Source organism: Gigantopelta aegis, chromosome 13, assembly GCF_016097555.1.
Source record: "Gigantopelta aegis isolate Gae_Host chromosome 13, Gae_host_genome, whole genome shotgun sequence".
Lineage (NCBI taxonomy): Eukaryota > Metazoa > Mollusca > Gastropoda > Neomphalida > Peltospiridae > Gigantopelta > Gigantopelta aegis.
The window spans coordinates 31163415-31190818 of record NC_054711.1 but is presented as its reverse complement, the minus strand read 5'-3'; the positions used below and the strand labels follow the sequence as shown (position 1 = coordinate 31190818).

At 37.7% G+C, this 27404-nt stretch overlaps 1 protein-coding gene across 3 annotated transcripts in view; it reads right to left on the bottom strand.

Moving 5' to 3' along the window:
* Positions 1 to 27404, bottom strand: part of LOC121387767 (protein Wnt-10a-like) — a 61145-nt gene that overhangs the window by 24948 nt on the left and 8793 nt on the right. For all 3 annotated transcript variants that reach the window (XM_041518969.1, XM_041518968.1, XM_041518970.1), the window contains exon 3: positions 8615 to 9463. In XM_041518969.1, the coding sequence (XP_041374903.1) occupies positions 8615 to 8709 (95 nt within the window). In that variant the 5' untranslated portion in view covers positions 8710 to 9463. The remainder of the gene's footprint in view (positions 1 to 8614; positions 9464 to 27404) is intronic.

Sequence of the window (27404 nt, the reverse complement as noted above, 5' to 3'; positions counted from 1 at the left end):
CAGTATGTCGGTTACTAAATAAAGACGCTATACTGGCGTTGATCATATCGCAGCTTAGGGAGTCAATGTTATCAGATACAACCAGTTGTTTGTATAGTAGTTTTTGTATTTGCGCAATGCACCAGAGCAAGACTGTGAATCGCGAAAATATACGATAACCGAGTCTGACAATAGACTGGCGCTGTGGCATTATGTAACGGCAAATAGAAAGAGAAATAGATAATGTCAAATACCGGTTACAGTCTACAAAACACTAATAGTGTTAACCACCCAACAACTATTGGTATTTTTATGTCTGAGGAATGAAATCTTCTCCCCCGCAAAAAAATATAATTGTAAAATAACGATATAGCTCTTATGTCGCATCCAAATTCAATTATGACTGAGCTAATAGTTTTATTATCCGCGTTAATACATTAATTCATAGCGTGAACACGTAACTTAAAATTATGAATTCAAAACTTACAACTGCTTCCGTTTTGTTTTATTGGGGTTTTAAAAAAATTGTAAATATTTATTTTATTTATTTATTTCTCTACTTTAAAAAAAAAAAATGTTTTAAGCCATTTACAAACAACGTTTTTCCACAATAAACATCTACACACCCGGGGGGGGGGGGGGGGGGGGGGGGGGAGGGGGGCGGGGGCGTAGCCCAGTGTCCAAGCGTTCGCTTGATGCGCGATCCACGTCGGTAGTCCCATTTCTCGTTCTAGTCAGTGCTCCACATATGGTATATCAAAGGCCGTGGTATGTGCTATCCTTTCTGTGGGATGGTGCATATAAAATATTTCTTGCTACTAATGAAAACATGTAGCGGGTTTCCTCTCTAAGACTATATGTCAGAATTACTAAATAGTTGACATCCAAGAGCCGATGATTAATAAATCAATGTACTCTAGTGGTGTCGTTAAACAAAACAAACTTTTTTTAAAGACATACGACTGGCTACTTCTAGATTATGTCCAGGTCGCTCCTGCCATACCATCCAATGAAAAAAAAGAGTAGTCAAAATTGATTACTCTGTGACGTGTAAATTAACCTGTGGCCGTAAATATGTTTTAGTTGGAAACATTTTTAAAATTGTTTTTAAAAATATGTAAGAACTAGAATGCTACATTCGTGTCCGTCCGATTCCATTTATCTTACAACTCGTTGTTTTGAAACGTATACACCTCGCTTTCGCTCGTTGGATACGTTTTAAAACAACTCGTAAGATACGTGGTATCTAAGTGACACTCATGTATTATTCTCTAGATGTAAGAGAACTAATAGCTGCAATACCGCCCCCCCCCCCCCTGCCCCCCGTCCTTCTATTTTGAACAGGTTTTGGGTGTGAGACTACAGTGCAACCGGAAGTAAAACAACTGCGCGTATCATATACTACATCCGCAGAGTAACCGGAAGTGAGCGTGTAGGCCACATGCTGGTTGTTTACCACTTTAAAGAGCTTCTCGAAGAAACAAACTTTAGACAGGGTTACACTTCAAAGTACGCCACTTCCATTCCCAACTCTTTGTTCTCAGCATCATGTTCTTCTGTAAGGTTTGGAATGCGCTGAAGTGAAGAGAAGTTATGGCGACTGGCGAAGAACTTCGGCAAGCTAACGCAGCATGCTGTGCGCAAGAAATTGTGGGTTGATCCAAGAATTTTGTGGAGTTCAACGTGACACACGCACAATTTTAAAACGCCTGTTTTCGCTATTAACTAATGTTAGGAAGGAACGAACGAACGAACGAACGAAATGTTTTATTTAAGGACGCACTCAACACATTTTATTTAAGGTAATATGGCGTCGGACATATGGTTAAGGACCACACAGATATTGAGTGACGAAACCCGCAGTCGCCACTTGATGGGCTACTCTTTTCGATTAGCAGCAAGGGATCCTTTATACGCACCATCCCATAGACAGGATAGCACATACCACAGCCTTTGATGTATCAGTCGTGGTGCACTGGCATAACTTTATTTTGATGTAAGGACATCCAAAATGACGCCACATATTCTTACGTCATTTGAATATCTAGTAATGGCGGACTGGAATTAAAGTTGCATGTACAGTTTACAAAAACACGTTGTATTAAGCTTGAGCTTATATGATAAAGAGATTATTACTCTCGCGTATTTCGATATCGTCAATATCATATATTAGGAATAAAAATAATGTATTATGCTCGCTAGAGGCTCGCATAATACAATTTTTATTCCTAAGATATGATACTGACGATATCGAAAAACACTCTGGTAATAACCTCCCTCCCTCCCCCCCCCCCTCTCTCTCTCTCTCTCTCTCTCTCTCTCTCTCTCTCTCTCTCTCTCTCTCTCTCTCTATATATATATATATATATATATATATAATATTACAAAAATAATTTTAAAATTTCTACACTCTACATCACGATACGTTAAGGGCTGGATCTAGGTCAGTCGGTAGAGCGCTCGTCTGAGGTGCTTGCTTTGTAGGATCGAACAACCACAGTGGACCCATTCTCCGATTATTTCCCCCTTCCCCGTCCCAACCAATGCCCCACGACTGATATATCAAAGACCGTGGCATGCGCTGCCATTACCATGGGAAAGTGCATATAAAAGACCCCTTGCTGCTAACGAAAAAAAGTAGCCGGCTTCCTCTAAGACTACAAGTTTACTAGCCCGAGTACTCTGACTGTAAGAGAGCTAGACGGACATTTGGACATAAATACGCTCTCGTGAGAGCTAGACGGATATTTGGACATAAATACGCTCTCGTGAGAGCTAGACGGATATTTGGACATAAATACGCTCTCGTGAGAGCTAGACGGATATTTGGACATAAATACGCTCTCGTGAGAGCTAGACGGATATTTGGACATGAATACGCTCTCATGAGAGCTAGACGGACATTTGGACATGAGTATTCGGGCTACAAGTTTATCAAATGTTTCACATCCAGTAGCCGATGATTAATAAAACAATGTCGTCTGATTGTGTCGTTAAACAAAACGTACATACCATGCTATACTGTACATCAGCATCAACTGATTGTAATAAAGAAAATACACGATACTATAGTACTGTCGGAAATAGAATAAACATTATTTTCGTCGATTATTTCTTTCATATTAAACTGACAAGTAAATATTTTGTAAATACCCATTCAATAATACTCCACCTAATTTAGCATTTACTTGTTTGGGCTCTCATTGATGTGCAAGGTAGTGTTTACTCTTGAAATTAAACTAAAGATGTCTGTAAACAGGTGATTTGTGACCTTTACTGGAACAGACTGTAACACATATGTGTCAATTTCATTTACCCTTAAACAAACTTTTAATTTAAAACTGCAAGTTAACTGATTATTTTGAATTGCAGCATAAATTATTAATTATGACAAGCATATTTATTGAATATAAATTCAATATAAGTACATTAGAAATTTACACAATCTTGCAACAATTTAAAGGTGCTATATCATAATTATATGCGAGCTGTGATAAAGATTCTCCAATAAAAATATATTTTCTACCAGTAGATACAATTATTTCCTATAATCATTTATGGGCATATTGTTAAAGGTGTCTTCTTTAAATGTGAAATCAAAATTTTATTATTAAAAAAAAGAAAAAAAAGAAAAGATTTGCAATAGCTGTCATTGTGCAATAATGGATCACTCATAATGGTTCTTGACAGTTTTGCTCAAAAGTTACTTATAAATGACTACAAATATTTTATTTGGAAAGGGATAGGGGTAAACCATCATCAGAAACAGTTCCTCACATATTGTAACAGCAATGAAATTGATACATTGACAAAAATGTGTTATAGTCTGTTCCATTAAAGTGCACAAATCACCTGTTTACTGACATTTTTCTTTTAATTTCAAGAGTAAACACCACCTTGAACATCAACGAGAGCCCAAACAAGTAAATGCTAAATTAGGTAGACTATCATTAAATAGATATTTACAAAATATTTACTTGTCAGTTTAATATGTAAGAAATAATCGACGAAAATCAGTTTTATTTTATTTCCAACAGTACTTTAGTTAAGTTTATTATTCAGAGTTCATTCCCCTGTCGGATCTCTGGAAGTGAAGCGTAGTATTTCAAACTCCATGTAGCGATTCCTCCCCCCCCCCCCCCCCAATAGAATGTCATTACAGAAGTTATTCTCTTTTTCTAAGATAGAAAGTTAAAGGGACATTCTTGAGTTTGCTGCAATTTTAAGATGTCATCGACTAACAGAGAGTTTTAACGATTGTAATTACATATCAAATATATTTTTATGCATAAAATATTAGTGTCTGTATATTAAACGTGTTTCTGATAGTTCTAATATTTGTACTAGGTTAAATTTCATTTTATTTCATAAAAAAGATTTTTTCGTACGTACGAAATTATTTGAAGAGAAAATCCAGTTTCGGCTTCTCACAAATATTAAGACGACCAGAAACACATTGAATATACAGACACTGATATTCTAAACAAAAAAATATATTTAATATGTCAGTTTAATCGTAGAAATATTTTACATTGCAGCAAACTCGGGAATGTCCCTTTAAATATTATTTATTTATTTTATTTTATTTTTTATTTTATTTTATTTTATTTTTATTATTATTATTATTATTATTATTTTTATTTTTATTTTATTTTATTTTATTTTATTTTATTTTATTTTATTTTTTTTTTTTTTTTTGGGGGGGGGATGTAATTGCAACATAGGCTGAGATGCCTAAATAGGAAGGAAATGTTTTATTTACCGTTATATGGTGTCGGTGGAAACATTGACAGGAGCAGATTTAGAACACTCTTTAAGGTTGCACTATACCAATTAATTTCCGGCTGGGTCGAAGTTCGAGGTGTACCGAACTTTTGATAGAGAAGTTAACACCACAAGTCCTGTGATTGGTTATAAATGTGAGTGTGTTGGTTGTAAAAAAAATTAGTTTCATCTGGGCTAAAAATGTATGCAATTTTATTTGATGTAGTACCACCGTGTCAAGTAGCCTTGTGCTTGGAACATGTATGGGGTACTTGTAAAAAAAAGTACTAAAATATTGTGCGAAACTAGGGGTGTTGCAGAAACATCTGGTTATACCGAAAATGAGCCATGAAAGGTACCATTTTCTGCAGTTAATACTTTGAGGTAGGGGTTGTAGTACTGATATTTATGGGTCACAGTTTGGTTGATATATTGCATATAGTGTTTTTAAACGCAAACGTTAACATGGTCGCCTATGGGATTTGAATTGGTATAGTCCAACCTTAAAGGAACTGTTCTAAGAAGTCCGGCCAACGTTGTATCGTAATGTCTGTAGCAGTAAATTTTTCATTTTGCTTAATACACACCCCCCCCCCCCCCTCCTCCCTAGTTATTGAAGGGTAAAATCTGGTTTTGGCTACTACAAACATTAAAAAAGATAAAGTTTGTTTTGTTTAACGACACCTCTAGAGCACATTGATTTATTACTCATCGGCTACTGGATGTCAAACATTTGGTTAATTTTGACATATAGTCTTAAAGAGGAAACCCGCTACATTTTTCCATCAGTAGCAAGGGATTGTTCATATCCACTATCCCACAGACAGGATAGAACATACCACAGCCTTTGATATACCAGTCGTGGTGTACTGGCTCGAATGAGAAATAGCCCAATGGGCCCACCGACAGGGATGAGCCGATCCCAAACCAACCGCTTATCAAGCGAGCGCTTTACAAATATTAGGACAATAACAGACACTTTATATATGACAATGATATTTTAAACAAGAAAAGCTACGCATGTCAAAAACATCTTATAATGGAAACATGCTTAGGATTTTCCTTTTAACAATTGTTTTTTGTATGTTTTTTTTTTTTTTTTTTTTTTTGGGGGGGGGGGGTTTGTGAGGTCATCATCTACAGCCTCCTCCTCCCCGCACTAGGCACTGCCCTTAATTATTCTGCAGGTAACACAAGTAAAGCGTGGGAATGGGAAAGGTAACGAAGTATTTGATTCACCGAAATACACACGCCACGTCAAGAATATTCCGGAAGTACATCTCAGACGACGTACCGATACATTACGTGTGTTAGCATGTGTGTGTTGGCCTTTGGTTGACAACGCAACGTACACCTGTGATGTATGGTCGAGAAAACAGAACCATACACGCGTACCTGGTCACATTAGACTGTCTAAGTTACTTTAACCGATTACCGAGGACAACGCACGTTTATCAGGTAAAGCGGTGTCAATTTCAGAGCGGAGTTGTCTATTTCACTACGGATACAGATGGCTCGATTAAAAGATTTGTAACTCTATAATCGATGCTTTATTGAGGTAAATTATTAGGGAAAGTTAATTGCCCGGTAAATGGATCCACAGTGTATCAGATTTCTCTGAGAGAGTATATTTGTAAATATCACTAATTCCTGTGGGAATGTTTTGTTTTTTTCCTTCTTTTTTTAAAGGTACATTCCCGAGTTTGCTGCATTGTAAGATGTTTCCGACTAATAAAATATTTCTACGATTAAACTTACATATTAAATATGTTTTCTTGTTTAGAATATCAGTGTCTGTATATTCAATGTGTTTCTGGTCGTCTTAATATTTGTAAGAAGCCCAAACTAGATTTTGTCTTCAAATAATTTCGTACGTACGAAAAAATATATGTTAGGAAATAAAATGAAATTTGACACAGTACAGATACTAGAACGATCAGAAACACGTTTAATATACAGCCACTAATATATTATGCAGAAATATATATTTGATATGTAATTACAATCATTAAAAAATCTCTGTTAATCAATAACATCTTAAAAATTGCAGCAAACTCAGGAATGTCCCTTTAACATTTTAAAGACATACGACTGGCTGCTCCTAGATGATGACCTGGTCACCAGTATCATACCATCCAATACAAACAAAGAACGATCGAATCGATCGCTCCGTGACGTAAAAGATAACCTGAAATTGACTTGTCTGTCTATTAGCGTATGGGCCGTAAATAGGTTTTCCTTGGAAAAGACATTTAAATAGAGAATAATATATAATTCGCCGTTAGATACCATTTATCTTACTACGAGTTGTTTTAAAATGTATCTAACGAGCGAAAGCGAATTTAATACGTTTTTAAACAACGAGTTGTAAGATAAATGGTATCTAACAGACACGAATTAATTATTCTATTTCTTACATATCCTCAAAAAACAGGTTTTAAGGAAATTTTAACATCTTTTTCGACTAAAAGTTATTTACAGCCCTTGCACTTTCGCGTCACAGACAAATGATTGTCAAGTTAACTATACGTCACAGTGTAATCGATTTCGTTCGTGCTGTTTTTTCACTGGATGTATGGCATTGGTGACCTGGTCATCACATAGGAGCAGCCAGTCGTATGTCTTGAAATTGTTATCACACGGACATGTGTAAACAATAATGATTTTCTCACCAACGGGTTGGTGCAAGAAATATATTTAAAAAGTTATCTTTTTTTCAGGATATGTAAGATACGCTTTAAAACAATTCGTTGTAAGATAAATGGTATCTAACGTCCGATCGTGTAGTATTCTCTATTTCACAACGTTGACGCTGGGGGATTAAGAGTATGCGTTGCCCCCCCCCCCCCCCCCCCAGTTGAAAGGCGACCTAAAGATGGATTTGATAATTTTATTTACTCTCTCTCTCTCTCTCTCTCTCTCTCTCTCTACAAACAGAGAGAGAGAGAGAGAGAGAGAGAGAGAGAGAGAGAGAGAGAGAGAGAGAGAGAGAGAGAGAGAGAGAGAGAGAGAGAGACAGTGAGAGGCAGATAGAGATGTAGACAGAGAGACAGATAGACATACAGTTATACAGAGACAGTGAGAGAGAGAGAGAGAGAGAGAGAGAGAGAGAGAGAGAGAGAGAGAGAGAGAGAGAGAGAGAGAGAGAGAGAGAGAGAGAGAGAGCGCGCTGTTATGAATCTCTTAAGTCTGACAACCCACTTAATAGTGTTCCCGACACGTGAGTGAGGTAAGCAACTGTCAAGGGGCCCGTTATATGAAACACCTGTGATATCAATGGTATTTACAACACTCTTTGTTTAGAACATTATTGAACATAGGTCTAATAATAAGTAAGAAGAATGTTTAGATGGATTTCGAATGAACACAATATAAACATTGGAAAGACACAACGAGGAACACACGGACACAAAATTGAAAGTTTGTTTTTGTTTAACGACATGATCGGCTATTGGATGTCAAACATTTGGTAATTTTGACATATAGTCTTGGGAAATCCACTATATATTGCCATTAGTAGCAAGGGATCTCCTATATGCAACATCCCACAGACATGTTAATACACACCACGGCCTTTGATATACCAGTCGTGGTGCACTTGGTGGAACGAGAAATAGCCCAATGGGCCGCTGACGGGGGTCGATTTCAGACCGACCGCGCATCAAACGAGCACTTTACCACTGGGCTATGCCCTGCCCCAACATTGGTTTGGTTTGTATATGTTTGAAAATAATATTTTAATTTAACGATTAAAAATAATAAATAAAAACATGCAAGAAATAAGAAAAGAAAAAAGAAAGAAAAAACGATGAATGAGAATTGAGAATAGAGATAAAGAAAGGAAAAAAAGGAATGAAGGAACTGCACTTACCCCATTCTGGTCGTCAATGAAATTAGACACACTGTTAGTATGACGAGCATGTTTATCTCTCGAAACACGAGAAGGATGACACCGTCTCGTTCCATGACGTCATGTTTCTGTCACAGGTGCGCGTGCACAGCAATAACCACTGCTCTGGAGTTAAAAGATACGATGTGGTTTATTGGTGGAAATTAAAAAAATAATAATAATCCCAGTTCTGCTATTTCAAGGAATCTTTTTTTTTCAAAATCTCCTTTCTTTCTTTGTTTTTTTTCCCCGCTTGTTTCTTCTTTCTCTTTTTTCCCTTCTCCTTCCTTACTGTTTTCTTCTCACGTTCTGTTTGTATAATCCAGGTACTGATGTATGCTTCACTATCAAAAGCACACTTTGAACCACGCACTTGGAAAATGCTCCGTAAATTTATCAAGTTTCACAAAGTCAACTTTCTGCCTTAAAAAAAAAAAAGATTCACGAACAGTCCGCGGATCCTGTCCAATCAAACGCGCTGTTCTAATCGTCCTTTGGGGTGATAGTGTCATAAAGGTTCTGAGGTTTTCTCCAGTTTTCTTTGATTTACACCGTGATCGCACGCCTTAATATGGCGGAACGTACTTTACACAGATACGTGAAAAAACAGTGTCCATTTATCTTTATCGATGTGTTACGATTGCGATCCATCCAAAGCAGCACGCGACTCTACGCGCCAATCCTCTCTAACCAGCGAAACATCTCACACTCGCCAGATGCCTGTAGGAAGCCATTCAGTGTTGGTTTTTCCCCCACTGCAATGATCGGTTACTTGTTCGAGTCAGGTAGATTCTTCCTCTGTAAGGTTTCTGCCCGCAGGGGGGCGCAGGTCTGAAAAGAGCAGGACAGTAAATTTAGTGTTTCGCGCGCCAACTGATTCGTTCCAGAAGAATTCCAAGTTTTTGTTAGAACCACTAATGAAATGGATATGGCTGCCACCTGTTAATTACGGGTCTATTGGTGGCAACCGTCTGTTTCTCCCACCGAGTGAATAACGTATATGTGTGGATTTATTTTTTATTAAAAAACAAAACAAAACAAAAAACATCTTTCTGGACTAAAGTTACATGATTCAGTGTCGTATACAGACAGACGCAGATTTAAAAGATCATTTGGGTTGATGAGCCTTATATTAATTTAATTATTTTCTCTTGCATTGATAACACGAATCGCTCGTTAAATAGAGAATACTACATGAATAGCCGTAAAATAACATTTATCTTACAACGAGTTGTTTTAAAACGTATCCAATGAGCGAAATATTTTACCTTTTCCTGACAGAATAAAATACCACATCGGCATAATGGTATATAAAGCACTAAATGGCTTCTCCCCAGAATACATTACATCTCTCCTTACCCCAATATCTGAAACCTAAGATCCTCTAAAAAAAAAAACTTCAGCTACCAAGACCTCATACTGAACTATATAAAAAAATCCTTCAGTTACTCAGGTGTTCAGATATGGAATAAAATACCCCTTGATATTAGACACCAGAAGTCAGTTGCGAACTTTAAATGCAGCCTGAAATAATATCTCATGGACGTTTATTTGGCTGATTAGTTTTTATTCTATATAATAATTATGTTTTAAGACTTTAGTGTCAATATTATACAACTAACAGATGTCTGTTAAATATAAGTTTTCTCTAGTCAATATGTATGTATGCATTTATTATAATAGTATAGTACTTAGTATATATGTATTTTCTTTTCCAGTGTTTCAACGTATTGTTGAGGGCCAAGTGGAAGATTAGCTTGTGCTAAACCTGTCACCCTCATTAAATAAAGTTATTATTATTATTATATTATTATTATTATTATTATTATTAATTATTATTATTATTATTAGCGAAATGACATCTAACGGACACGAATGTTGTATTCTATTTCTTATATATCCTGAAAAAAAAAACCCCCAACAACAACAACAAAAAACAGTTTTAAAATAAATTTAAATGTATTTTACAACGAAAACCTATTTTCTGCTCTTGCGCATATAGTTAACTTGTGGGTCACAGACAAGTCAATTTCAGGTTATCTTGTACGTCACGGAGTGATCGATTCCAACGTTCTTTTTTTCCCCATTGAATAGTATAGCAATGGGGACTTGGTCATCACCTAGGAGCAGGCAGTCGTAAGTCTATAAACGTTTATCGCACGTATATGTATTAACAAGCATGTGTTATCAAATATTCTCACCAACTGGTGTGTCAGAAAAAGGAATATTTCAGTGCAGTTTTCTGTGACACGTCCAAAGCTTTTGACAAAGTTTGGCACACAAGTTTAAAGTCACAGATCCAAATTTCAGCCCGTGAAAATGGACACTACGTTTAGTTAATCTCTTATCTCTACATTTTTTAAAGATAAAGTTACAGCAGAGTGAAACACCTAGATGCCTATAAACACTTTGGATGTTCAGAACGCAAAGGACTTTTGTAAAATTTAATGATTCCCTACCCAAGGAGTATCACAAGGCTCAGTTCTCAGTCCATTTCTGTTATTAGTATACATAAATGGCATTGCGTACGATTTTAATTACATAACTTGGTTATTTGCAAATGACACCGGTTAAGTGAATAAAACATTATAGAATCTAATCTCAATTACATTTTACACACATGAGTGACTGATAAGAGCCACGGCTCCATCGATACACTCGCTAGTCATAAAAAGTGCACACGAAAACTTTCTTGAAAAATATATATTTAAAACCCTTTATTTTTAATAATATATAAATATTGTATTTAACGTGTGTCTTATTCCATGTAATATTCCTTAATAACAATGTTCTTTTTTTAATTAAATTATAATGAGCATATTAATAATACATTTTGTCAATATGTGTGAAAATAAATTCTGGAAATTTTAATTGCCCATAGGAATGCAAACTGTCGCTTTCAACCACTAACAAAATAGAGAAACCATCAAAGCGTCATTGGAAAACAAGACAAAGATATACTAACTCGATCATAGTTAAACAACGATTTATTAAAGTTTGATTTGCGTTCAGCGATGGCACGGTCTATCAAGTATATTTTGCAATAACTATTAATGGAAATAACGTTTCTATGTCCTGCAGTTAAAGGGACATTCCTGAGTTTGCTACATTGTATAAACTTACATATTAAATATATTTTCTTGTTTAGAATATCAGTGTCTATATATTGAATGTGCTTCTGGTCGTCTTAATATTTGTAAGAAGCCCATACTGGATTTGATCTTCAAATAATTTCGTACGTACGAAAAAATATATTTTAGGAAATAACATGAAATTTGACCTAGTACAAATATTAGAACGATCAGAAACACGTTTAATATACAGACACTAATATATTATGCCGAAAAATATATTTGATGTTTGATGTAATTACAATCGTTAAAAAAGTCTCCCTTTTTTTGGATAAAATCTTAAAACTTGCAGAAACTTTATGATATTTTTGCTTACATCCTATAAAAAACGCGTTTCGCCATGAAATAACTTTTTAATGTTTTGTATATTTTAGTCAGTGATGCGTCATATCGTGAAATGGCCTCTTGAATGTCTACCATAAAAAAATTTGAAGGCTTTCAGGAGTTCTAGGATTTTATAACCCTGATGAAACAACTTCGTTACCAGAACGATATGTTGGTCTTTAATATCGGCGTATGATAAGCATGTCCTAAGGTATCTCAGAAGTTGTGAAGTATAGACACCAGAAAGTTGGAGCAGAAGGAACATGAAAGAATAATTGGCTATTGGAAAGATGCAATCATTCTTTTTATCATGCAGCTTTGTATGAAGGCCAAGGTCGTTCTGAGTCTCTGCGTATAGATCAAGGTATGAAGGAAGGAAATGTTTTATTAACGACGCACTCAACACATTTTATTTACGGTTATATAGCGTCAGACATATGGTTAAGGACCACACAGATATTGAGAGAGGAAACCCGCTGTCGCCACTTTATGGGCTACTCTTTCCGATTAGCAGCAAGGAATATTTTATATGCACCATCCCACAAACAGGGTAGTACATACCACGGCCTTTGATGTACCAGTCGTGGTGCACTGGCTGGATCGAGAAATAGCGCAATGGGCCCACCGACGGGGATCGATCCCAGACCGACCGTGTATCGAGCAAGCGCTTTACTACTGGGCTACGTCCCGCCTCTGATAAAAAAAAGAAAAAAAGAAATGTTTTATTTAACGACGCACTCAACACATTTTATTTACAGTTATATGGCGTCAGACATATGGTTAAGGACCACACAGATTTTGAGAGGAAACCCACTGTCGCCACTACATGGGCTACTCTTTCCGATTAGCAGCAAGGGATCTTTTATTTGCGCTTCTCACAGGCAGGATAGCACAAACCATGGCCTTTGTTGAACAAGTTATGGATCACTGGTCGGTGCAAGTGGTTTACACCTACCCATTGAGCCTTGCGGAGCACTCACTCAGGGTTTGGAGTCGGTATCTGGATTAAAGATACCATGCCTCGACTGGGATCCGAACCCAGTACCTACCAGCCTGTAGACCGGTGGCCTGCCACGACACCACCGAGGCCGGTAAAGTTACAACAGAGTGATTCAAGAGTCTGTGACGATAAAACGGTGATATATCCTTTAAAATGGACTAAAACTCCATAACTGTTGTTTCTCAGACGCACATGCGTTTTTAAATATGACAGGGCATTTGTGATATTTAAAAACCCCAGAATGACCAGAAACACGTCGGTTGTATGGTAATGGATAACCTAAACAATAAAATCTAAGTAAAGAATGGTTTCAGTGACCAAAAACAGCTATAACAGTGAAAAATATGCCTTAGCGTTAAAACATTATGGTCTAGAAGAGGACAATTAAGACATTTGGCCTGGTATGCACATTCAACGATATATAATGCAAATTATTGCTTAATATCAACACGTATAATCGTATAGTTCATTAATAAAACGGTTAATTGTGACGGCTATTATATATAACGGGCGCAGCCATTTTGTACCATCTCAGTGAGTACGCCCTCTGGCGAGCTGGTGGTTACGTAATCCTTAACGCGTAACGTCAGGAATAAGCCTTAAAACTAGAGAAACACAATCTACCTGATTTTTTTGCGGGATGATAAATAGTAATATATTGCAATGTTCTGTAATAATACACATCCCAGTAAGCCAGCAATAAGTATATCCAGCACTATATATATTATTTTTCAATACAAAATAAAATACCATTGTCAAAGTGGCTACACAGCAAGTCGAAACAATTAACAATGTTTTGCCCATGCATTAACCTACGTACTGAAATGATACACGGAGTATTTTCTTAGTTAATTGGTCTATGCTGTTAGTTGCTTCTACCTGTGATTCCTGATTGGCAGGTGTATATTTGATTGGTAACCAGACGAGCCAATTAATTGACGCTGTCTAGACACAAAAATACATACCGGCATTGTGGAATATTACCTGTCGCCCCTAAAATTGTAATGGACATGGTTTATTACTGTAAATAGTTCTGTAAAACTATTGATTAAGTAGAATTTTCCATCTAAAACCACAGAACTGACCAATTACGTAGTCCCAAAGAAACGAAAATTATCACTTGGGTATCGTGGGTTGTCGTGTTTGCTCCAACGTAGCATATCAATAGGCCTAATAGTGTACAGTTTTCCTTTGGATTATTTAACAGAGAAAACTACCATAACCCCATAACCCCATTTTGTTCCGTTAATGCAACTTGAAATGTATTTAGTTAAATAGTTTATTATATTATTACGTCATTTATGCTGTTTTACAAGTCAGGTTGATCAAAGAGAAGCGCCTTGTCGAAAATTACTGCTTTTGTTTACACTGTACATACAGGAGATGGTCAGGAGCTGACGTCACTTCGCCCCAAGCTATCCCACCGGACGTCACAAAAACGAAACAAAATGGCTGCCCCCAGTTAGCAGGAACAATCATGTGTTTTTATTAACTCTAAAATTACGCGGGTTTTTTGGTGGTCCGGGTATGCATCTTTCCAAAACACACGGCTCTTGTTTGAGTTGACCCTACCTTTAATATATCAACAGGAGAGTCTCAATGTGCAGCTGTGAAACAGGTTAAAGTGTTATGTTGTTCTACTTGTAAAATATCCGTTCTACTAACGTTGATTAGTTATTGTTTTTTTGTGTGTTTTTTTTAAACTGAACAGTAAAAAGAAAAAAGCATATTGACTTTTAAGGAAATAATGATTAACATCTATAAGATAAAACTACCCCCTCCCTAAAAAAAAAAACACCCCACAACAAAAACAAAAACAAAAACAACAAAACAAAACGAAACAAAACAAAACAAAAACAACCCCCTTCCCCAAAAAAACCCCAAACCAAACAAAAACATACCCCCGCCCCCCCCCCCCCCCCCCCCCCCCCCCCCAAAAACAAAAAACAAAAAACAAAAAAACAAAACAAAAACCCTACACACAACAAACTCAGACAATCAAACAAAGAAACAAACAAAGAAAACAAATATAAAACATCATATTATTTAAACAAGAGACCTGTCGGCCTTTAGAGCTTCGCCATTTCATTTTCAATTTTGTCAGTAGTAGATAATTTATTAATTTATAAAGTGCAACTGTCTCTATAAAAGTCTATGGGAAGATAGAATTTCGAATTTTCAGTGTTAAATTTCTATATACATATTTCACATTTAAAACTCTATGAATATATAGACTTTGAACATTTTCATTAAAATTTTTTCAATCGCTTTTTATTAGTTTGTGAAGACTGCCCCAGAGAATGATATTACCAAGTTTGAGAAATATCCCATCAAAAGCCTAGGAGAAAAGAGATTTTTAAATTTCTAAATTTCCTAAATATCTTACTGTTAGTTTGTGGGCTTATTGTACCACGTTTCCGAACCATTCGATCAAAACTATAAGAAAATGTTAAACATTTGTTATTTTTAATTACACCACTAAGAGAACATTGATTTATTAATCATTGGCTATTGGATGTCAAACATTTGGTAATTTTGACATATAGCCTTAGATAGGAAACACGATACATGTTTTTTTCCATTAGTAGCAAGAGATCTTTTATATGAACCATCCCAAAGACAAGATAGCACATACCACGGTCTTGTATATACCAGTTGTGGTGCACTGGCTGGAACGGAAAAGTAGCCTAATGGGCCCACCGACAGGGATCGATCTTAGATCGACTGCGCATCATGCAAGCGCTTTATCACTAGACAACTTGATGTTAGACACGCTCCACTGACGAATGTAATTTCTATCTAAAGCTTTTAAATTTGAAAACTCTATTAACAAAAAGAGAAAAAATGGACACCGATAAATGTTCAATGATAATTATTTATTTTATTTTTTTTAAATATATTGAAAATTCAAAACTTTCAAAATATCTCTATTTCAGTTTGTGAACATTACCCCTAAGAGTACTTATGCGAAGTTTAAGAAATATACAGTCAAATTTTTATTTTTATTTTAAAATTCAAAGTTTTATAAATATTTGTATATATTACTTTATATAAAAAAAATAAAAATAATTAATTACAATTTCAAAATTTACAAATTATCTCTCCATTAGTCTGCTCTGATAAAAACTCTAGAAGATACACTAGTTTATAAAGGTGTCTCAAAGAGTCATTTTACCATTAGTCAGAACTATACGAGAAGATAGACAAATCGGTATTAAAAATGCTCAGCTGACGAATTTTAATTAATATGATTTTTAAAACAGCCAGCAGCAATAAACTGCAGTGTCGTCCATGTGCTGTGAATGGAAACACATTTGCCCAGTTTCGATCTTTAAAACGAGTATTTCTCTAAATTCGAATTCGACTGTTCGTTTCGCCCGTGAACTCTGGTTATTATTTTCAGGCAATATTTTCTTGGAAAGTATTTAGTAGGTTAGTGGTCTTGCGATCCGTTCTTTAATACGCTTGACGCCATTACCTCAAACTGTTTGTCAGTAAAGCCTGGTTTCCATAAAATATGAAACGGACGCAAATCGTCGCAGAAACTCTGGAACAAATGTGCAAAGTTGAACAGGTGCGGATCTAGCTCGATCAGTAGATCGATCAGTAGAACGCTCTCCTCCCCCATCCCTGATGCGCTTGAGTCGAAGGATCGAAACCGCTCGGTGGACTCATTGTCTGATTGGGTTTTTACGTTTCAACCAGTGCTCCGCGACTAATATATTAAAGGCAGTGATGTGTGCTGTCTGTGGGAATGTGCATACAAAAGATCCCTTGCTGCTAAGGCCTGTTTGGGGTCAGTAGGGGTGATTTTTTTTTAATATGGCTACTTTGATAGATGTGGATTCTTTGTAACAAGATAAGATTGACAAGGCATCTCTGTGCGCAACCGCGCGGTGCATAGAAATCGGACCGAAATAGCGAATCGGACCGAAAGAGAGCGACCGAAAACGAATTAACAATTCGTATTTACAACGGTATATTTATTGACGAAATAAGTGCTATTTCTCACTGTTACCTTACGAAATGCGCCACGATAGACTAGAATGGTAAAAAAAAAAATTCTTTAGAGTTATTTGTGGAAGTCGGCGGCAAAACAAAAAAAAAAAAATTGAAAAATATGATTTAAATTTTTAAATTTTTTTATTTGAGCAAAAGTTACGTCGGCGGGTTCGTAAACCGAATAATAAAAAAATACTGGCCTAATGGAAAAAATGTAGCTAATTTTCTGTGAAAACCACGTATGAATAAGAATGATCAAATAGCCGATGAGAAATTGCTCGTTAAACAAAACAAACGACCCACCGCCAATTTCAGGAAGACTTTCTATGACTATGTTGCTATATTTATTTTTCCTTTTGGTCTCCGTCGATCTGGAGTTCATATAAAGAACACTCCCCGCTTCTAACAAGTTCATCACACAAGTACTTTCAGGTGGCGTGTTTGGGAACTTAGGGCAAACGTCAAGGCGATAAAGCTTTAATTGCCAGCTATTGAATTGTTTATAACCGCCTTCGCCTATCCTGTTTTTCCTTTCGCGCATTAGGAGATAAACAGAAGATTAAATGTTCTTTTGACGGAGGGAAAAAGGAATCGGAAATGCGCGCACAACTATTCCTGCGAATATAGACTAGTTCCACTGAAAAGCGTAGTTGTCCCTTTTCTTAATTTTATTGGAACTGATGTGACTCTTAGCTTCCACCTTCCATAATCATGGCGTAAAGTCAGTTTTGATTCCCGCATCTACAACAGGCCGTCTACTGGTTCAAATTTCACAAACTATCGTAAATTTACGTCTGCGACTAGTAATTTAACACGTGTTTGGCATCAATTTCACGCAGAAAATGACATCATTACGGAAGATGGAGCAGTTTAAGGGCAAAATAAAATGAAATATGTTTACTTTGAACTATATTTCTTATAGTGTTATTAGTAATAAGAATTGTCGATTAGTCATCCATTTACGTTTACGTCCAAAACGTGGCTTACGGTGTTTTGTTAAACTGGGCCCTGTGATTTAAAGGAACATTCCTGAATTTCCGCCTAATGAAATATTTCTACAATTAAACTTACATATTAAATATATTTTCTTGTTTCGAATATCAGTGTCTGTATATTCAATGTGTTTCTGGTCGTCTTAATATTTGTAAGAAGCCCAAACTGGATTTTGTCTTCAAATAATTTCGTACGCACGAAAAAAATACATTTTAGAAAATAAAATGAAATTTAACCTAGTACAAATATTAGAATGATCAGAATCACGTTCAATATACAGCCACCAATATTTTATGCAGAAAAATATATTTGATATATAATTACAATCGTTAAAAAGTCTTTGTTAGTCGATAACATCTTAAAAAATTGCAGCAAACTAAAGGAATGGCCGTTTAATGAGGATTAATTCCCTTTCGGACGCCTGGATGTAAAGAGAGATGATATTTCAAATTCCAGGTGGCGAACTTGTTGTTTCCTTTTAAACCGGCCTCGTGGTTAAGCCATCGGACATAAGACAGAGTTCGCAGCCCTGTACCGGCTCCCACCCAGAACGAGTATTGACGACTAAATGGGTAGGTGTAAGACCACTATACCCTTCTTTTCTCTCACTAACAACTAACAACTGTCCTGGAGGTGTGTGCACAAGACAGCGTGCCTGAACCTTAAATGAATATAAGCACGAAAATGAGCTGAAATGGAATGAAATTTCGTTTTTAAAATTAATATAATGACATCACAGGAGTCGCTCTCTTCTTCTAAGGCAGAAAGGAAGTATTGTTTGTCCGGTTTAATTGCTACACAGTTTAAGTAGTACAAAACCAAATAACTTCTGGCTGGGTCAAAGTCCGAGGTACACCCTACTTTTGATAGAGAAGTGAACATCATAGGTCCTGTGATTGGTGATAAATGTGAGTGTATTGGTTGTTATAAAATAGTTTCATCTGGGCAAAAAATGTATGCAATTTTATTTTATCTAGTATCACTGTGTCAAGTAGCCTTGTGCTTGAAACATGTATAGGGTACCTGTAAAACAAGGGTACTAAATGATTTTGCGAAACTAGGGGTGTTGTAAAAACATCTGTTTATACCGAAAATGAGTCACGATAGGTACCATTTTCTTCAGTTAATACTTTGAGGTAGGGATTGTAGTACTGATATTTATGGGTCATAGTTTGGTTGATATATTGCATGTAGTGTTTTTAAACACAACCGTTAACATGGTCGCCTATGGGATTGTATTTGGTATACGTAGTCATACCTTCAGCACACTTTAATCTACGAGTATTTGGCGTGTAACATGGCTAGTTCGACATATGGACGGTCGAGAGAGACAAGTGGATACACGCTGCCGCCACATAGAATACTCTTTACCGGTAAAACAGAAAATGACCAAAACCTATGGAACGAAATTAATAGTAAGAACGGGGGACACGCTGTCGTTAGCTAGATTGTTTTCACGCCTATCGTTAAGGTTCCAAACCACCATTAACTCCATGCAGTTCAAAACAATTTCTATGTCAGAATATATTCTGTGAAAAATACAACACTGTCGAGAGGGTTATGTGATTACTAATTCTAGGGAGTGCTCTCAACTGATAAGTACAGTGAAAAATCAACATAGGCCGACCACTAACTTTTTCAGTTGTCTACCCTCACGCCAGAGCACCGCATCGTGTTGCTGTTATACATGTGGTAGTATACCACTTGCACAGTTGTAATCAGTTAGTACTACATATAACAAGTTACTAAAAACCAAGGGTTTATTTAAATACTACAGAGGTCAACCTACTTGTAATCATCAAATAAAGATTACAAAAGGCATATCAGAATTTTGTAGTATTTGTTTTCTGTCCCGTCGGTGGGTCCACTGGGCTATTTCTCGTTCTAATCAGTGCCTCACAACTGGTGTAACAAAGGCAGTGGTATATACTATCCTGTCTGTGGGGTGGTACATATAAAATATCCCTTACTGCTAATCGAAAAAGAGTAGCCCATGAAGTGGCGACAGCGGGTTTCCTCTCTCAATATCTGTGTGGTCCTTAACGATACATATATGTTCGACGCCATATAACCGTAAATAAAATGTGTTGAGTGCGTCGTTAAATAAAACCTTTCTTTCCTTGTTTTCTGAGGAAGTATTTCCTAAGCGGGACTATATTAATCTACTACCAACAAAAAAGAGAAAGAAATGTTTTATTTAACGACGCACTCAACACATTTTATTTACGGTTATAGGCGTCAGATATATGGTTAAGGACCACACATATATTGAGAGAGGAAACCCGTTGTCGCCACTTCATGGGCTACTCTTTCCGATTAATAGCTAGGGATCTTTTATATGCACCATCCCACAGACAGGGTAGTACATGTACGACCTTTGATGCACTGGCTGAAACGAGAAATAGCCCAATGGGCCCACCGACGGGGACCGATCCCACACCGACCGCGCATCGAGCGTACGCTGTACCACTGGGCTACGTTCCGCCCCTAATCTACCACCACAAGTAACGACACGCTAAATGGTGGTGTGTTGCCTTAAAATGAAAGTGAAAGGAGAACTCGGCCTACTGAACTGAGGCCTTTTCAGAAGGACTCAACGATCCCGGTTCCTCGCTAAACTGGTTTTTTGCGCCAAAAGCGAAATGAAAGTGATGTGATAGGAGTCGGTGGTACCAGTCAAATTTCTCGCAAGCGCTCATCCTGTTGAACACATCGCTGATGATAACAAGACTGAGTTCAGCGGACAAAACGTCCGCTAGTCTGGTTTATGCCAAATGACTACGTCGGTAACTAGTCAAATCGTTCGCGAACGTTTGCGAAACGTTAGCTGGCTGAACTTGGCGCTGAAATCTTTTTACCTCGAAAACATTGCGGTTTGTTCGTGGAAATACGAAATTGTGTTATGGCTGTCAATTTCGATTTCAAAGACAACACAGACGAGGTAAGTATGCTCTTCGCAGTAACCTAAGCTTGATAACTCTATTAAGCATGACTGATCGCCGAGATCAAGCTAGTTAAGTGCACACCAAGTATCTGGGTAAACAGTCGAGGCGGGATGCGACTCCTTGATAGAGCACTCGACTGATGCAATATTGAGTTTGACGAATAAAAGTTTTAAAAGAAAGAAGAAGAAAAAGAGCACTCGACATAAGTGCGACGGGTCCCGGGATCAATCCCCTCCATTGCACTCGGGTTGTTTTTTTCACGTCCCAGTCAATCGCATCGGCTGATACGATTGATTTGGACGTGAAAGAAAGGATTTCACTGAGATTGTGGAGTCTTTAACAAAATAAACTTTATGGGTCGAATTGTCGAAACCTGTTTTTTTTTCTTAAAGGGACATTCCTGAGTTTGCTTCAATTTTTAAGATGTTATCGACTAACAGAGACTTTTTAACGATTGTAATTACATGTCAAATATATTTGTCTGCATTAAATATTAGTGGCTGTATATTAAACGTGTTTCTGACCGTTCTAATATTTGTACTTGGTTAAATGTCATTTTATTTCCTAAAATATAGTTTTTTCGTACGTACGAAATTATTTGAAGACAAAATCCAGTTTGAACTTCTTACAAATATTAAGACGACCAGAAACACATTGAATATACAGGCAATGATATTCTAAAAAAGAAAATATATTTAATATGTAAGTTTAATCGTACAAATATTTTATTAGTCGGAAACATCTTACAATCCAGCAAACTCAGGAATGTCCCTTTAAACGCAGGTGTTTAAGCAGTGTACATGATTTAGGATCGAACCACCTTGATGGATCCATTCAATTGATTGTTTTTTTTCTCTCGTTCCAATCAGTGCACCACAACTGATCAAAGGCCGTGGTATGTGCTTTCCTGTCTTTGGGAAAGTACATATAAAAGACCCTTTGCTGCATTAAGCAAAATGTAGCGGGTTTCCTCTGATGACTACGAGTCATAATTACCAAATGTTTGACATCCAGTAGAAGATGATTAATTAATCAATGTGTCTAGTGGTATGGTTAAACAAAACAAGAATTATATTTTCTATTTGCAACACATCTATATGAATAAGAATAATAAAATAAAATAAAACAATTGAAAAAAAGAAAGGATTATGTTTCCGTTTGCAGTTTTCTGCTTTATTCCATGCAAATATCCAGTAAGGTTACAAAACAATAATTATATTCGCGTTATAGTAACATCCAATGTTGTATAATATTCGACTGTGGGATAATTATAAAACGGGTGCTGCCATGTTCCTAATAAACAAAGGTTTTACGAACCACCCCCCCCCCCAAAAAAAAAAAAAAAAGAAGAAAAAAAAAGAAGACGTATTACAAAATTTTAATTACCAAATTACCAAATGTTTGACCATCCAATGGCCGATGAATAATTAATCAATGCGCTCTGGTGGTGTTTGTCAAACAAAACACGCTTTGTTATGTATGTAGTTACGTGCATGTAAGACAGACACGGTCTTTGCAAATTCAGCGCTATATGACTGTCTCCTCTTCAAAGACGTTTGAACGTGTAACACAAAATGCTGCGTAAATGATGGTAGGGTACAAATTATTTCCAAGAATTATTGTAAACAGAAATATCCTCTGGGGCCGGACGTAGACTAGTGGTAAAAAGCTCGCCTGATGCGCGGTCGGTGTGGGCTCGATCCCCGTCGGTGGACCCATTGGGCTAATTCATTTTTTCCAGCCAATACACCACGATTGGTATACCAAATGCCTTGGTGCGTGTTATCCTGTCTGTGGGATGGTGCATATAAAAGATCCCTTGCTACCCAATGGAAAAATGTAGCGATATGTCAAAATTACCAAATGCTTGACATCCAATAGCCGATGATTGATAAATAAATATGATCTAGTGGCGTCGTTAAACAAAACAAACTTTAGATAAGCTCTTGTCTGCCACCCCACCCCCTCCCCCTCCCCATCTCTCCCCACCTCTTCGGGATGTACTACTGCGTGCAGAGGGAATTCCGCCATTCACAGGTATTCGAAATGTTTAAATAAATCGCAAAAGTGACTTTCAACACTTATGAATTGTATAATTTGTTTGGAGTGTTTTTACCGACAAACTCCAGTAGGCCTACTGTGATAAATATATAGCCCGCGTTTGGGCTTCTGGTGGTAAACATGTCATGACAATGGAGGAAGGGATAAAAAGTGTATCTAATGTGGCGTGTATATCATCAAAATGTGGCGGCTCAGAGTCTTTATCGTGGAGACGTGTATATATGACTGGCCCAAGTGTTGATGTTGTGATAGCCTGTGTGCCGTCTGCGAAGCCGTCTGTTTGGAATTTATTTTCTGCGACTGGTTTCTTTAATTGATACGCACCAAATTTCCATTCAAAGCCATTAGACTGGTTGGTCTGTTGTTGAGATTTTATTCCTGTGCACTAAATGACCTTATTTGCGTTTCTATGAAATGAAATGCATGGTCGTACCGAACGTACAACAAGCGGAGTTGGTGCGGGGTTTGGGGGGGGGGGGGGGGGGGGGGGGGCAGGAATAAGTTATAATTTAGTTTTATCGGGACACGGCGCGTGTGCAGGAATGTCAGGAGGAGGCGTACGGGAGGTCTAGACTGTGGCGACCCAGTTTACGGCGTGTGTGTGTGTGTGTGTGTTTGTGTGTGTGTATCATGCGCCCCAGGAAACTTGGTTCGAATCGGATGTAGAAAGTATGTGGTTCTTTAATATAATGACCCCCCCCCCCCCTCCCCCACCCATCCCTTACATACGCGCCTGGGGGCACATTTGTGTGTATTTCGTTGACAGTCAACGCACGTGGACGTCATTACTGCAGCTATTAACTGGGGCAAAGAAACTCTGTGACAAACATCCCTAGTCCTGGAAAGGTACGGGCTCGTGTTGTTAGCAAAATCAACGGATCAAGATAACTTGAGATGAGACGGGCTCAAAGCGGCGGCGATAATCCAAGATAATCCGTAATGATCCTCAGAGTCAACATCAACATATCTTCGGTGCATAATTCGCGCGGGATGAGAGAAGAAACCCGGATGTTATTTTGCGAAAAACATTGAACGTGCAGGTGTGGTTTTGCGCTTCAAACTAATTGTCCTGTATACTTTGTTAGTCACTAGATGTCGCTTTAGTCGGTGTCTTTTGTATTAGTTTCCTGTTTGCCAATTAGCAGTCGATGACTCGTCAGCTGATCGTAATCTGTTCAACTGACAGAACATAGCTAGAGTGCACTTCATACAAAATACTGTCAATTTTCGACAAATAAGAAATGTGTTCAAAACATATTGTTTTCCTAATCAGTTTTGTTTAACGACTAGAGCATATTGATTGGTCAGTCATCGGCTATTGGATGTCAAAGATGGTAATTCTGACATATTATAGTTTTAGAGAGGAAACCCGCTACATTACTCCATTAGTAGCCAGGGATCTTTTATATGCACCATCCCACAGGCAGGACAGGCCATACCACGGTCTTTGTTATATCAGTCGTGGTGCACTGGCTGGAACGAGAAATAGCCCAATAGGCCCACCAACGGGGATCAATCCGCGCATCAAGCGAGCCCTTTACCACTGGACTACCCCCCCCCCCCCCCCCCCCACCCCCCCCCCCCCCCCCCCCCCCCCCCCCGACACTTAGATGCTACCCTTTCTTGTCTATTCATAATATTAAAGTTACAAGTTAGTGACTCTTTTTAACGAATCCACCAGAGCACATTGATTAATTAATCATCGGCTAGTGGATGTCAAACATTGGATAACATTTCATCTACAAATAACAATTTAAATATCGACCAATCACACTTCGCCTTTTATAGCGTTATTCGGGAGCATACAAATTCTAAAAATATCGGGCGAGACTTTATGCAATAGGCGAACTTGTTGGTTTATTTCAACATTAAAAAACAAGGGAAAAGTGCAATAATAAACTCTGGATTGTATACTAGTATAAACAGATTTATGGCTATACCATCCCGTTTTTTTGTTTGTTTGTTTTTTCGTCTTCAAACGAATTTTATATAAACTTTTATATTGCAATTAGTTTCCGGCATACTTCGTAATTCACCCGAATCATTTCGTATACACTTGGCATAATCCGGAATTTTTCAAATTCTTTTCAAATCACTGGCATAATTTTGCAAGTAAGGTTTTGATTGGTCGAATGAAATGTCATCTCCAACGGGGTGCTGTTAGATCCACAGGTAATAGTAATTAACCAGTGGAGTTAATTTTAATTAGATTGCCTCTTGTGGTGTCATTCAACACAATGGTTACGTCTGTAACAGGGCTTCAGTAGGATGGGAGAAAAAATCAGAGTGGATCGCTCCACGGATAAACGTCCGGGGTAGACATGCCTGAAACACCAGTGGTATAGAGGCAAGTACACAAGTTATATGTCTGCCTGTCTGTCTGTCTGTCTCTCTGACTCTGACTCTGTATCTCTCTCTCTCTCTCTCTCTCTCTCTCTCTCTCTCTCTCTCTCTCTCTCTCTCTCTCTCTCTCTCTCTGTGTGTGTGTGTGTGTGTGTGTGTGTCTGTCTCTGTCTGTCTCTGTCTCTCTGTCACTGACACCAAATAGCCGATGTACTTTTCGTGCTGGGGTGTCGTTAAACATTCATTATCTGTCTCTCTCTCTCTCTCTCTCTCCTCCTCTCTCTCTCTCTCTCTCTCTCTCTCTCTCTCTCTCTCTCATCTCGATCTCTCGACTCCTGTCTCTCTCTCTCTCTCTCTCTCTCTCTCTCTCTCTCTCTCTCTCTCTCTCTCTCTCTCTCTCTCTCTCTCTCTCTCTCTCTCTCCAGGTTTATGAGCACAATAATAGGGAACGGGGAGGGGGGAATCATGCCCCCAGTTCCGCTGTCTCTGTAATTCGGCACCAATCTTTAACCTCCCCACCCCCTCAGGTTCTCGCCTGCGTTCTCAAATGCATGTGACAGTGATAGAGTTTTCGTCAACACTTAACAACATTAAGCACACTAGTGACAAGCACTTCTCTCGAGTGACACGTCAAGTAGCTATTGAAATAAGGATTACAATACAGTGGTCCTCTATTACCGTACGGGGCGAGAAGTAGCCCAGTGGTAAAGCGCTCGCTTGATGCGCGGTCGGTTTGGGATCGATCCCCGTCGGTGGGCCCATTGGGCTATTTTTCGTTCCAGCCAGTGCACCACGACTGGTATATCAAAGGCCGTGGTACGTACTATCCTGTCTGTGGGATGGTGCATATAAAAGATCCCTTGCTGCTAATGGAAAAGAGTAGCCCATGAAGTGGCGACAGCGGGTTTCCTCCCTCAATATCTGTGTGGTCCTTAATCATATGTCTCACGCCATATAACCGTAAATAAAATGTGTTGAGTGCGTCGTTAAATAAAACATTTCTTTCTTTCTTTCTTTTTTTTTCCAGCCAGTGCACCACAACACAAGTTCAGCCTGCAAAGGTTTCGCTAACGTTCGCGAACTATTTGATTAGTTCCCGACGTGGCCATTTGATGTATATCAAAGGCCGTGGTATGTGCTATCCTGTCTGTGGGATGATGCATAAAAAAAATCCCTTGCTGCTAAAGGGTGTATACTACCAAATCAAATCCCATAGACGACAATAGTAACATATGCGGCTAAAACTCCTACCTGCAACGTATCAACCGACATAAACGTCACGGATATAAATACTACCACCCCTTACACTTAAAGTGAATCAGAAAAAAATGGGGTTCAAGCTGCTCGTTTCTGAGATAACGGGTAGCGTCTATGACTACCCTAGTTTCGCACAAAATTCGAGTACTTTTTTTTACAGGTACCCCATACATGTTTCAAGCACAAGGCTACTTGACACATTGGTACTAGATGAAATAAAATTGCACATTTATTTTACCCAGATGAAACTATTATTTTTTACAACCAACACACTCACATTTATGAACCAATCACACAGGACTTGTGGTGTTCACTTCTCTATCAAAAGTTGGGGTGCACCTCGAACTTTGACCCAGCCGGAAGTTATTTGGTATAGTACTACCTATACTGATAACATACATTTTCAAAAAGTGTCCAGCTATGTGTCTTATGACAACCAGGATCTGGTGTATTCTGACATAAACTGACAACCTCACTGGAACTGTTGTTTCTACAGTGCAACCTAATATAATGTACACCTCAAAAAGCATATATATTGCATATAGTTTTTGTACAAATGCAATATGTCATATTAAAACAACAAAATGTTTTAAAAATAAAACTCCTGAAGATATTTACTTTCAGTTGGGTGTGTGTACTCGGGTATATATGTAAAGACAACAAAGATAGTCAGAGTATCTCTACCCCTTTAAGAAATTCCATTAAAACACATGCAC